This window comes from Manis pentadactyla, chromosome 1 (assembly GCF_030020395.1).
Source record: "Manis pentadactyla isolate mManPen7 chromosome 1, mManPen7.hap1, whole genome shotgun sequence".
Taxonomy (NCBI): domain Eukaryota; kingdom Metazoa; phylum Chordata; class Mammalia; order Pholidota; family Manidae; genus Manis; species Manis pentadactyla.
This window is the reverse complement of record NC_080019.1, coordinates 162,734,287-162,748,375: the sequence shown is the minus strand read 5'-3', so window position 1 is coordinate 162,748,375 and position 14,089 is coordinate 162,734,287. Positions and strand designations below refer to the sequence as shown.

The window sequence follows — 14,089 nt, the reverse complement described above, 5'->3', positions numbered from 1 at the left end:
ACATAAACTGCCATGTGTTTCTGCCTGTGGGTTGCATTCACAAGGAAAACAGTACACAGACTCTTTCTATTACATAAATATTTTTGCAATTAGAAGCTGGCCCTCTGGATAATGTACTAAGGAACGATTGCTAAATACTGCAGCAGTTGGCTGAAAACCCCAATTTCATTTTTTTTTTCACTTGTATTTTGATACGTGCATTGGCTCTCTGTAAAGTTCAGCTTTTTTTTTTAATAGCTCTTCCATTAATTGGTGTTGACTTCAATGGAGGTGACCCAATTATCTTATATTCTTTCCGTCCTAGTCCTTTGTAGATGGGGAAGAACAAAACAAAACAAAACCCAATGCCTGTAATAGTTACTTCTCAATTTTTTAAACATAAGCTGATATTCTTCCAAGTACTGTTTATGCAATTTTTAGTCATGACTTAAGAAGAAAATTAAAAACACATTCTTTTTTTCAAATATGTAGACAGAACCTCTCATAATAGTGTTCTCTAGAGTTTCTTTTTGCCCAATTAGTTATTTTAGTGTGATGGGGAAATACCCTGAAGATTTTTCATGTGTCAGAAAAGGTTTAAAAACTTTGTTACCAAATTGTTCTTTCCCTTGGTATCCTCAGCTCAAGGGGTATAATCCTAGAAGAATTCCTCCTTGTACATTTGAAACTTGCTTAACAATAATGAGGAACAAGTCTCAAAAAAAAAAACCTGAAAAACAAAAGCAGGAACCTTCTACCAATAATCATAACAAGGATGACTATTTAAACAACTTCCACTTGGAAATACAAAATGCCTTTTTTTAACGTGGAAGATTTGAGTTTATAGTCTGGCACATCAGATAGAGGGTACTGCCAATTCCTTGGAATAAATGTAACTTTTCCTTAAAAATATGGCAGAGGTGATTGATTTGCACCCTGAAGCAAAATTGTCGGTCACTGACTGCCTTTTTTTTCTCTTGCCTTGGTAGCTGGAGGGACAAATGAGCACATTAAAGAATGATACAAATTATGTGTATGTGTTACCATGAAAGATTTTTACATAACTCACTTCTAAGCCATAAACCTGTTCTAATTTTACAATTGTGCAAGGATTAAACAAATGTGAGCACAGTAGTATGCTATCATGGAAAGGACACTAGGCTGGGAGTCAAGACCCTTTAGAAAAGTCACTAACTAGAGGAGCTGTTCAACAATGACTTCTGTCTGATCGCTGTGTTGTGACATGTGTAGCAGTGCTGGTGTCCCTTGGTGAGCAAGACAGGCATGTTCTTACTCTTATGTAGCTATGGTTAATGTATAACCTTTGCCAAATCATTTAAATTCTGTGATATGGTTTCTTCTATAAAATGAGATGCCTACAGGTACACTAGTGACACACAAGGAGATAAGGAATGTGACAAGAACAAATCATTTTAATAGGGTGGTCTGAGAAGTCCTCATTGAAGAAGTGAGAGGAATGACAGCTGTTTTAGAGAAAGAATTCTGGTAGGGGAATCGGAAATGTAAAGGCTCTGCAATGAGAGAGTACCTCTGTGTTCAAGCCCAACAGCAAAGAGGCCAGGATGCCTGGAGAGGAGACAGAAAGTGGGAGAGTCACAGCAGAGGGGGACAGAAAGGGAACTGGGGATCAACTATGTACAGTCCTTCTAGGCTATTCATAAGGACTTTGACTTTTGAGCAGATGAGTGATGTGGTTTGTTTCAGAATGATCACAAGTGATGTATTGAGAATAGAATTTGTAGAGAAGAGATGATGTGGTTTTCCTTTTTGCTCTCTATATTCTATTCCTAAGAAATCTGTTCTCTGCCTAATCACGTTTCTCCAAAAAGAGAAGCTATTGCATATTTGCTGTTAGATAATAAAGGTTGACCTAAGCTACCTAAGCTCATAATCACTTAAAAAATACCCAGGAGAATTTTAGTTAAGTATATCAAATGATAAATTGTCATGTGATTGATAGCTGATATTCTCTAGATGATATCTTTTCATTTATTTATATTTTTTAGCCTTGGGGCTCTATTTTACGGAATTGGAATTTCTTAGCTGTAACACATCCGGGTTACATGGCATTTCTCACATATGATGAAGTTAAAGCACGACTACAGAAATACAGCACCAAACCTGGAAGGTAAGACTTTTAAGCAGTAATATTTTGTCATATATCTAAAGATATATTTATACATATATACACACACACAAACACACACACACACGCACACACACACACGCACACACACATGCACACACATGCACACACATATACATAAAGTCCTCTGGTGCATTCCTAAGTAAATCAGTAACACCCATGGGTATGAAGAGGAAAATGCTAATAGGCCAAATGGTGCTTCTTAATTGAACCTTTAAATTGATTCATTGTATTTTTTCTGAAACTTAGTGTTCATAAAGTGACAGAGGATATGGTACTATGCAGTTTGGTGAACTTAGAGATTCATTATGTCTGAGAGTTCCAATTTTCAAACTGTAGTAGACTATCAGCATGACTGTTTCCATGACACTGATGATGGTACTCAAAACTGTATGTGTATATTTGAACACTTGAATATTATGCTAAAGACAAATTAGTTTCATATTCATTATTTTAGGGTATTTTTCAAGATACTCATTTCATTCTATGATAAATGTATAATTATTATAAACACATCAGTATATCCAAGTATACACATACAAACATGATAAATGCATAGAAGTACATAAACATATATAATCCCATTGTTGCAAGCCAGATCAATTTCATGTCTTGAGAACTTCTTCCATAATACATCTTGCTTTGTTATAGCTTCAGAATTTATTTTCCAGAGAGTGAAATTGCATGAGACTCACAGAAGTTGGCTGTTTGTTCATCCCCTCTGGCCTTGGCCATGAAATTGCACTTTATTAATGGCAAATCTGACTCTTTCCTGGTTCATGAGTTTTCCCCAGTTCATATCTAAGTACATAGTGGCCATTTGTGCTGTGGCAAGCAGCATGCAGGGTATGGCAGTAATGACAGTGGAGATGTGTCTGCACACACTTATATTTTAGTAGGAGATGTCACTCCAATGTCCAAGAGTGCAGTGTTCATCACATAGAGGTCACTTCATTTTAGGAATGAATATCGTTGTTTTTTTAAATCTACGTTTTTCTTCTAATACCATTTTTATTTGATTTTTGGTGCAAATGGTGTTCATACTTTAATAAAGTCTTTTCAAGTACAAGCTGATATTGCTGATTCCTTTGTCATAATGACATTTCTATCTTTTTTATTTTTAAGAGTTTATATGGTATATAAGAAGAAGGTCATGGGCACAGAAAAGTTTGTCTCCTGTTGAAGTCTCTGTTTAGATTAAGGAGAGTTGATTCTTGTGACCATGCAAGCAGGTCAGATGTTCTGCATATTGACAGTGGCTTAGAGGAGTCATTTTTTTTCATTCAAGGATCTCTATTAAATAGACTTTTCTATAGCTTTTACTCTCTTGATTGGCATAAAAGTATCTTCTTGTTCCTGGAATATAATAATTTGAAAGAGGTGATGTGGTTGGAATTATGCAGTGATACAAATTTAATATGGAAGTTATTTGGGAAACTGTCTTTTCCAATTCTGTAACTATAATAAACTGAGTCTTTTTTGTGTTCTCATATTCAAGATCATTGGAGATAATTAATGACATTGTTGGGAGCAAAACCAAGTGCCTTACAATTAGAAAGGATAGGGACCTCTGAAAGATACTCTGTCTTCCCAGCTTGCTCTACCTTTTTCTTCTAATACCATTTATTAACAATTTATTCTGCTGAGTTTTAGGTAAAGATGAAGTGATTGATCTATGGTAAATTCTTATATGTAAAGTGTGATGTGGTATTTAAAATATGTTTAGGAAAACCAAGTGAACAAATCAAATGATTTTGATTTGCTTTGTGGAGTGTCTGTGTTTAACTAGTCCTTTCTCTTGGGAAGTGTTTCCTCTCTTTGGCCTCATGTAAGAAAAGAGCTGAGCCTATTTCAAGGACGTTTGAGTTCCTCAGGTTCTGCTTTATTTGGAATCCAACTGACAGTCATAGTCCATGAGGAAGTATTTTGTCTGATTCTAATTAAGGATGCCAGTAACTGACAGAGTAATATTCTATTTTCAGGCTTTCTAGGAGAATATGTTTTAAATTTTAGACTTTCTTGAAAAGTTCTTTCCAAAGGTTCTATAACCAATATGTTCTTTAAAAATAACAACTTTTCCTTTCTTTAAAAAATACAGTTTTCTTCCAAGATGAAGCCACACACAGTACTAAATATGCAAGTTAATTAAATCCAATGACTGTAGCTCTTATATTTGCTAATTTCTCTTGTAAAGTTATTTTTACTTGGTTCATCAATAAATAATGTATATTAAGAAATACTTATTTCTGCCACATACAGATAGCAATCAGGGTACTCAAATATAACCAACAGATTTAAGTTGATCTGCTGAAGGGATTATAAATTCCAGATATGGATGTCTTGATGGAAAAATTGAATGCAATACACTTTAATAAAGAAGAATGATCAAAAAATGAAATAAGTAGATACACAGATAACCAAACTAATAAATAAATAAATAACAATTTAAAAATCAAGTCAGTATCTCCTGTCATTGTCATTAATTTGATTTATATTTTAAACTATTTTAACTTCCTGTTACAAGACATTGAACTTAACAGGGTTAGCTGGCAGCCATGAAGTTATCTAGTTTGCCTTCTCAGTAACATAGTTCAGTTATTTTATTTAAATATGAATGGCTAGAATGCTTGAAAGAACAAGTATTATTTTTAAAACAACTTATGAGCAACTAAAAATGCATAATTTTTATATAACAAAATACTATATTGAATTCCACAGTAGAAACTAGCTCAATTTCTGTCTGAGGTAGATAAATTAAATTTTTACTCCTTTAATTTACTTTCTACTTTCCAAAAATGATTTATGTCATTGTTGTGACATACCACCAACACTTTCAGAGACAACCCTCCCTTGGTGGTGGTGACAGTAAACCATGATAGTTTATAACAATTACTTTCTCTCATGGCTGGAGATGCTTAAATGAACTTGCTGTCAGTGCCTTCTCTTTTTTTCTTTTATTTTTTTTATTGAGGTATCACTGATATACAATCTTATGAAGGTTTCACATGATCAACATTGTGGTTACTACATTCACCCATATGATCAAGCCGCACCCCCCACCCCATCGCAGTCTCTGTCCATCAGCGTGTTGAGATGCTGTAGAGTCGCTGCTTGTCTTCCCTGTGCTGTACTGCCTTGCCAGTGCCTCTTTTACAGATCAGTACATGGAAAAGGACAGTGATGTTAAAATAAGTTAGAAGACAGAAATTTGTATCAGAAATTCTAAATGATTCTATTTATTCTTTTACTTTTAAAAAATCTGACAAATTGTTTAGTAGGTCACTTACAGTTTGAATGTAATAAAACATACTTTTCTCCTGTTTTCCAGCTACATTTTCCGGTTAAGCTGCACTAGATTGGGACAGTGGGCCATTGGCTATGTGACAGGGGATGGCAATATCTTACAGACCATCCCACATAATAAGCCCTTATTTCAAGCCCTGATTGACGGGAGCAGGGAAGGATTGTGAGTATGAGAAATGGGAGTCAAAGTGCTTATTAGTCACAGATTTAAAAGAGAGAGAGAAAGATTGCTTCATGATGGAGAGAATGGATAGTGAGGCTGATGACTTGGCTGTTAATTTTTTATTTCAAGACAAATGGATGCTCTGGATGTTTTATTCTTCTCTTAATTAAGAGGCTAAGGTAACCCAATTATTTGTATTCAACTAATTATTATAGCAAATAAATCCCAACATCAAATTGCAACATGAGTTTGTGTCTTTCATAGGAAAAGAAGTTAGGTCTTAAAAGTAGTTTAAAAACAGATGTAGAAGTGTGTATGTGTTAAGAGATAATTCTTTAAAATAATTGACTTCTGTTGCTTCAGAGGCCCCTCAAATTGCTAGTTTTCCTTTTTATTTTGACAAATAGTGCCAGATTATCTTTTTCTTCTTCTTATCCTTTTCTCAGGCCTTCACTTCGTTTTCTCTTCATGCCTTCCTTCTTTTATTCACGTTAATAATAAATCCATATTCTAGAATTACATGTTAATAGTCAAATACAGTATATCTTAAACTTTTTTTACATTTAAAGATTAGTTCTCTTTTGGTTTTTTAGATTAAGAATGCCTTTTTTCTCCACACTCAAAGTTTAAACAATGTGACAGATCCCTTCTTAGTAAATATAATCTCTCATTCATTTTAGTCAGTGCCATCCCCTTCATACTTGTATTTTCTGTGCCACTTCATCCTGCTTTCTTACCCCTTGCCCTTAATGAGTAACTTGGAGACATATGTGCTTCACCTATTATAGCATGGCTTGTGATGGAAACTAGCAGGAGGAAGTCCACCAGAGTTAGCAAAGAGCAAACGATTTAAGTTTTACCTTTTCCAAAGTAATTGCAAAAAAAAGGAAAGAAAAGAAAAAGTGATGGGAACTGTGTGAAGAAAAAGAATGCTTTTTAAAAAGTTGTGAACTTTCAAGAAATAGTTACATAAGAATTGTATGGCAAACTGATACCAAGTGTGTATTTTATCTTTTTAATAATTATCATAAATATGCTATTCTGCTATTTATATCTTTCATCAAAGATTCAGATGTATAGCTTTTGATTCACTATGATTATAGGATTTTTGCTTTTAAGAAAATGTGCTTTCAAGTTTTAAATTATAAATAGAAATTACAAGCAGGTAATCTAAATGGAGTAATTTTGACATCTTATTTAAATTGTTACAGTGTTCTGCAGCTATTTTTCTAAAGTCAATCAAAACATAAGAAATCATACTGTAATCAGTAGTCTAGCCTTTGAACTCCTATGCAAATCACTTATTAATATTTATACACACAGAGTAAACTTTGATAGCTTACATTAAAATAGATCATGTTAAAATTTTAATCTTTTTGGAAATCAGATGTTTAGATTAGATTAAAACAGATACTATTCATTAGATAGGCTTTTTTTTTTAAGTTTTTCTCCTAAGATCAATAAAAGCATAAGATGTCTGGTCCAGCTATTTCAGGGTCCCTTCCTTACAGTGGATCTTATGCTGTCTGACACAAGTGATGTTTACTTTGACAACCAGCCAAGATTCATTATTCTTTCATTGTCATTAAAAAGTGCTCATCAGTAGCACCCTAGTTTCCCAAGTACAATAATTACTGAATTGCCCCTTATACATTAAACAGAACCTTTAAAGTTTTCCTCTAATAGCCTTATTTTCATTTTTGTAATTTTTCCTTTCTGAGTTCTCCTTAGAATTTCTATATGTTTTTGAAGTGTGATAAATAACATGTTACATAGTAATTTTAAAAACTGGCCATTTTAGGGTATAAAAAGAAAATTACTTACCAACTTTTGCTTATCACTCCTCATTTAATATTTGTAGAATTTTAACCACTCTCATAAAGACACTAATTTGTATCATATTCAGATGTAGTTGACTCCTTTTTCTATATCATGTAAAAAAGTTCTCTCACTGATCTCTTCCAGACCAGGTGAGAATTACCTCTCCCCTAAGTTCATTTTTTTCTGCTTTCCCTGGGTAAATTTGAACAGTTACTAACATATTTATCAACTCTTTATTTAAGCGTAAATAGTTCTTGTTCCTTCACAGAATAGTTTTAGTATAGTTTTGCTCTTTAAAATATTCACTGTAGTATTATGGTCCAAATTATTCATTCAAGCTATCTAGACTAGGAAGATATTAAACAAATTAACTACAACTTAATAAACTGATGAGATCCAGCAGTAATACTACCTTTTTAGTCTAAAACAGGTATTTACCAATACAGTAAACTTCATTTTTTAGTAGATTTATGAATGAGTAAAAACTGTTTCAGCACAGCAAGATGTCATTATTAGTCTACTTTTAGTTCTTATTTCAGTTATATCTAATAATGGAACCTCAAGCTTATAAACCATTCTGTGTTTGTAGCTTGATTTAAAGTAACTGAAATACAGAATTGTAACATTTTTTCTCATTTTATTAAGACTGTGTGTGTGTGTGTGTGTGTGTGTGTTTTGAAGTGAGTGGAAGGTGAGACTGAAAGAAAGAGGATGGGAAACTAGATAAAACAGGAACACCACAGAAGTGTTTCCATAACTTTGTGGGAAAACTGTGGGCTTTAATTCCATTTTTCTCTCCTTGTGCTGTTAAGCATGGCATAAAATGATACTGTTAACATTAACCATGCTGCAGATGACAGGTATAGTAAATGCAAATACGTGTATAATCACAGTATTTTGGAAATGTTTTGGAATAGAACATAAGTGGTAAAATAAAAATTATAATTTACCTAAAGGACATGTAATAAGTGTATGTAATTGAAAATGGTTGCTTAGTGTCTGAGTCCATATTCTTCATTTCTTAAAATGATTTCTAGATTTTAAATGTTCTAAAAATAATTCATAATATGGAAACAATGAACAAATAGGTTCTTAATATAAGTTACATAAAAAGGAAACATCAAAATGTGTGCTAGCATGTAGAAGAACCTACTTAAATAGCTTTAAATGCAGTTAAAACTTGTATATTTGTAACAATAAAATTTCTGTTTATAATCCAGCTATCTTTATCCTGACGGAAGGAGTTACAATCCCGATTTAACTGGTTTATGTGAACCTACACCCCATGATCATATCAAAGTTACACAGGTAAGGAAAATTTCTGGAAATGTATTTATAATTAATAAATGTAATGCTTTTGAATAAGTTTCTCTATTTGTACTATAAGTATTTAATGCAAAAGGTACTTGAGGAATTCTAAGTGTGTTTGAAAAGCAATTACATTATATTTTTAAATTAAAAATTTCTGCTACTAACATTCTTGCTTCCAATAGCATAATGGCATATATGTGCACAGATAGATAAATCTGTATGTACATAGATCATAGATAGATAGGAGGAGAGAGCTTTAGGTTTAGAAAACTCTAGAAGATTAGAATAATTATATGGATTAGCTTTAGAGTCAAATGAGTAATTAAAGCCTATTGAAGGTAATAATTATATACTTACAAATCATTGTTGGCAACCCTGTAGATTATGAATTGAAGTGTAACTTGGTATAAAGCCTTTCTTGAGGGGGTTTCCATTAATTATGAAAATCTAAATACATCTTTTACTCTACATTTCATATGTGTCACTGGCATATGCACATAGAGGTCTGCACGCTAGGTGCTCTTATCAGCATTTTTCAGAAAAATGAAAAATTACCAAATACCGAAACATTCAATCATTGGTTAATTAAACCATAGTGTACTCATACTGCCCTCCACTGTAAAGTCATTAACAGGCGGAAGGGGAGTCCTATATACTCAAATGGGAGTGTCTACATCTTATTACCTAAAAAAGTTCTATTTATATAAAGCTCAATTACATAACATTTCATTTTGTGAAGTTCCATTATGGAAGTTCAGTTTCTGTAAATTAATAAGAAATTACCATATATGAACATGTGAATATACTTAAAAAAAATACACCAAACTAATAGCAGTGTTTAATGGATGAAGTGAAAAGTTTTGGGAAATCAGGGAGAGACTGAAAGGGAGAACTTGAATATTTTATTTGACACATAATCTAGTTAGAAGATATTTTATAACTTAGACATTTTTGTGCTTCCTATAATAAATAATAAATAACTAAACCCAGACATTAATAGGTTTTGGGGAAGACGAGATAATTTTTCATTTTCTTTCTAATTCTCCAGATTGCAGTCTCAGTGGTATTATTATATGAAACACTCTTTCATATGTACAGTTTGTGGACATTTCTAAAAACTTAATATGTGATTGCCATTTTTTGAATTAATTAGTGATTCTGTATTTTCTAAGATATGCAGGAGAACACTCAAAAAGACAATTTTTTAGAAAGCCACAGTTAAAAATATATATTCAGGAGGGGTAGCATTTTCTTAAGTTTCTCATAAGTATTTGAATAGCATACCCCTTAGGTTGCATTAAGTTCTGCATCTATGATTTTAGCTTACTTAAATTTTTTTGTAATTGCAAATTGGTCTGTAGACCAAATTCTGATTATTAAATTCAAATGTGTCTTAAATGGTAAATAATCCTGATAGCATCAAGTGTGAGGCATTTACTGTAAGTCAATGAATTTGAGAAAATTCAATATTAACATTTCATGCAAGAAATACATTAACATTGACTTTTCTCTTCTGCAAACTCCAGGAACAATATGAATTATATTGTGAAATGGGCTCCACTTTTCAGCTCTGTAAAATTTGTGCTGAGAACGACAAAGATGTCAAGATTGAACCTTGTGGGCATCTGATGTGCACCTCGTGCCTTACAGCCTGGCAGGTACAATCAAGGCTTAATTAGCGAAATTGATACCTTCCTTATATTCCCTATTAATATTTCTATTTTCGGTCTTCTCCATCTTAATGATTCAGGAAGTAATGATAAAGTGCTTTCTTAGAATGTTTGTTTTAAAAAATCATGTGTTTGAGTTTTGTTTGTATAATTTGATTTCTTTTTTTGCTGTTCTATATTTTGTTTCTTTTACATGTATAATGTTATGTTATCAGTCATAAATAGTTCTGTAACACTATTTTAGAATGTTACTTATCAATCTTACTGCTAACTGTATTTATACAATTTATAGGTCAGATTCTGTAGCAATGCAAACCCTAGTAGTAAATCTTATGCTGTTATTTCAACCATCCCTGTTTTCCTGAGGAGGTATGGCTGGTCTCACATATGTCTACAGTTGCTGTGTAAGGCTAAAATAGGAGAATCAGACAGGAAGAACTGCTCAAATACATCTAGTTCCCACAAAAACAGGCATTAAATTTTCTAGTGTACAGAAGCAGACTGTTAGGACAAAGTGCCTTTCCCCCTGTAGGCAGACACTGAATAAATATAAATTGACGGACTTTTTTGTATTTCTTTAACTGTGGCAGAGGTTGGGGATTTTAAAATGGACCTTTGGACAGATTTCCTGTTTTAAGTATTTGGAGGATTCATAGAATGTTTTGATCAAGCCATTTTTAACTGATATTTTAGACAGCCAATATTGAAGTCAGTAATGTTGATAGGGTTAGAAAGCAAATAATTAAATTTTCAAGTCTTTTAGAAAAGTTTGCTACTGGTGGTATAACCACCATCACCTCCCACTCCTGACCCTCATAATCCTTCAGCTGGTCATGCACAAAACTCTGCTTTGCCTACAGAATGATGTTGGCCCTAGAGGGCCAGGAAGGGGGTGCAGACCAGAGGCACACTGACATCTGTTGAGCTCATTATTACTTGGTAGTGAAATACCATTTTTGTAATCCTATATAAAGGACCTCCTTCTTCCTTTGGAGAGATTTAAGAAATAGAGGAAGAACTAGGAAAAGAATTATAATTAATCCACATTACAAAAGCTATTTCTGAACTCCTAGACATCTTTGATACCTCAGGAAAAATTGTTCAACATCCATCCATTTCCCTCTTTCAATATTCATATTTTACTTTAGGGTTTCCTGATTTTCCTTTATCCTTTCATGATGCTGAATTTTGTGTAATACAGGAAGTTGGAGGCAGAGGGATGCTCAGTATGGCACCAGCAAACTCATTCTCAACATATAGGGATTTGATTTAAGTTACGTTGACAATAAGAGTTCTGCAGATTTAGCAATGCCTCTGTATAAGCGAATTTCAATGAATTTAGTCATGCTGGTAAATAAATTTCAGTAAATTTAGTTATGTTTGCACTTGTATTTCAAGTGTATCAGTAGAAAGTGTTATGGGGACGTTATTGACTCAGTGCTGGACTGGGAAGGGGCTATTTGAGAATGATTTGCTTTCCCTGGGTCAGCATTTCAGGGTAAATGAGGCCATTGTGTTTCTCACCCCTTTGGACTGACCTGTGCCTGCAGTGTAGTAGTATGGTTCTTACAGGTACAGAGAAACTAAAAGCTTTGCATTTCTCCCTAAAGAAACCAGAATTTGTGGCTGGTACAAATTCCCAGTACTCTATCTCCTTGCATGGCTTGTGTATTTCAGTCTCTTCTCTTAGGGCCAAGTCCCTGGTGCATACACAAACATAAGTACTGCAGAAATGGGTATCTTTAACTTGATACTTACCTAGTATTTGGAAGTTATATGTGTTAAGTCAGAATCTCCCGTTATTTGACATAAATCTTTGATTAGTAAAGATTACTGAATAAAGCATATTTCAAAATAACTGTTTACCTTGTGGCCCAGAGTGAGTAAAAGAGTATGGCTGAATATAAAGCAAGCAAAAAGAGTTTATTTATTTTACTTTCTTTAATTTCTTGAAAGAAATTTATTTTTTTAAATTTGAGGTCCAATAATTAATATTTCATTTAGTAAGTTTGTGAACAATTTGCAAAGGTATGTTATATGCAAAAGACACAAGCATATTTCCAGTTGTCATGGCTTTAATTAATCCGTCACATTTTATATCTCCACAGCTTTTCTATATATTACTGAGCATTCTCCAGATGGTTCATTTCCTCTTGCTAGTAGCTAACCAATTCCTTGATTCACTTCATGATTTTTCATATTGGTTTAATGGCCTTATATGAAGTTATGTCCAGCCATATTCATAAATTGTTAACATTTGCTTTTTTTTTTACTTTGATGTACTTCTCTTTTACTTTTAGAAATTGAGGAAGTACATAAATTGTCGAGCACTGAACACAGTCTGAGTAAAATTTTAGAAGAAGCTATATGAGAAAGTAATAATAAAATAGCAGTTTACTAATAAAGTGTAACAAAATTGACAAATTCAGAAGTAATCAGAAGGGTGAAATAATAATCCAGTTAGATTACTCTCATGTCATTAGTGAACAATGTTATCCTACTCTGATCGTAGGATTTTGCATATAGATTAATGAAAAAATGTTCAAAGGCATTATTTTACCATTTTTTAATTTGCATTTAAGTTCAACATGGATTGTCTTCTGTTACTTTTTGTATGTTCTTGCAAACTCTTACCTCATTTTATTCATGTTGTAAGCATTTACACATTTATCTCCTTCTCCTCTAGAATGTGGATTGCTTTACATATTTTAGAACCCCTCTCTTTTATAGCATACTACCTTCCTACAACAGATAGTAACTCAGTAAATACTCCTAGACAATATGCTATATAACGTAAAGGGAAGAGAAAAAGAACACTAAGATTACATTAAATACAAAAAGGCTAATATTGTAAATAGATTGTGAAAAGCCCTTGTAATGTCTTAGTTCTGTCCGTTTCAATTCTGAGAAGTATCTGTGATCTTTTCAGACCTGCTGTCATGCTCAAGATCTGAGACTGAAGCCTAAGAATTTTTAAATTCAGATCATTGGTTCCATTCAGTAGCTGCTGCGTGATTCCCTTCAGCTTTTCACACTTTGATTTTTTTTCCACTTATTTTTGGACTGTTAGTTTATCTTTTCACTTGCAATAATACCAGTACTAATCTAGAAGCAGTAAGACTTTCTTATTACTGCTTTTTTTACACCAAAAGCATGTCCAGTGATATCTGGTTCAGGTTTTCTCTACCCTGAAGAAAATGTTCTTAAGCTAAGGTTGGAGAATTCTAAAGTGATATTCCATAGTCTGCATCTCAGTGGGACCTTAATGGTTAAAGAAAGCTTCAACTTCAAAACATTAACTATTTTGGGTAATTTGAATATTTCTACATTGATATATAGATTTCACATGGTGCTGCCAACCAACCGTTTTGGCAGTTTTCATATTGTTGTATGAATAGCAGTGTTTAGACATGTTATTGCAAAATGCCCCATTATTTAATAAAAATAAACGTCTTATATAGTTAATCCAGTTGAAACACAGTTGACAATCACTAGATATGCTAAAAATCTCATATCATAGCCTCAACGAACTGCTTATTGAACTTAACCTCATTAATGGTGAATTTCAAAACAGAACAAAATTATTGAACATTTCCATAGTTCAATACATTGCCAAACATAGTATCTACACTTGTAGATGTGATGGGAAATGTTATGTGCATATTAAGTCTCTGG

General features: G+C 33.0%; 1 protein-coding gene across 6 annotated transcripts in view; it reads left to right on the top strand.

The window, feature by feature from the left end:
- The window catches only part of CBLB (Cbl proto-oncogene B), a 221,514-nt gene that overhangs the window by 117,102 nt on the left and 90,323 nt on the right, over window positions 1-14,089 (top strand). For all 6 annotated transcript variants that reach the window (XM_036930770.2, XM_036930766.2, XM_057502408.1 and 3 more), the window contains 4 exons: window positions 2,007-2,128; window positions 5,475-5,612; window positions 8,654-8,741; window positions 10,271-10,402. In XM_036930770.2, coding sequence (XP_036786665.2) covers window positions 2,007-2,128; window positions 5,475-5,612; window positions 8,654-8,741; window positions 10,271-10,402 — 480 coding nt within the window. The remainder of the gene's footprint in view (window positions 1-2,006; window positions 2,129-5,474; window positions 5,613-8,653; window positions 8,742-10,270; window positions 10,403-14,089) is intronic.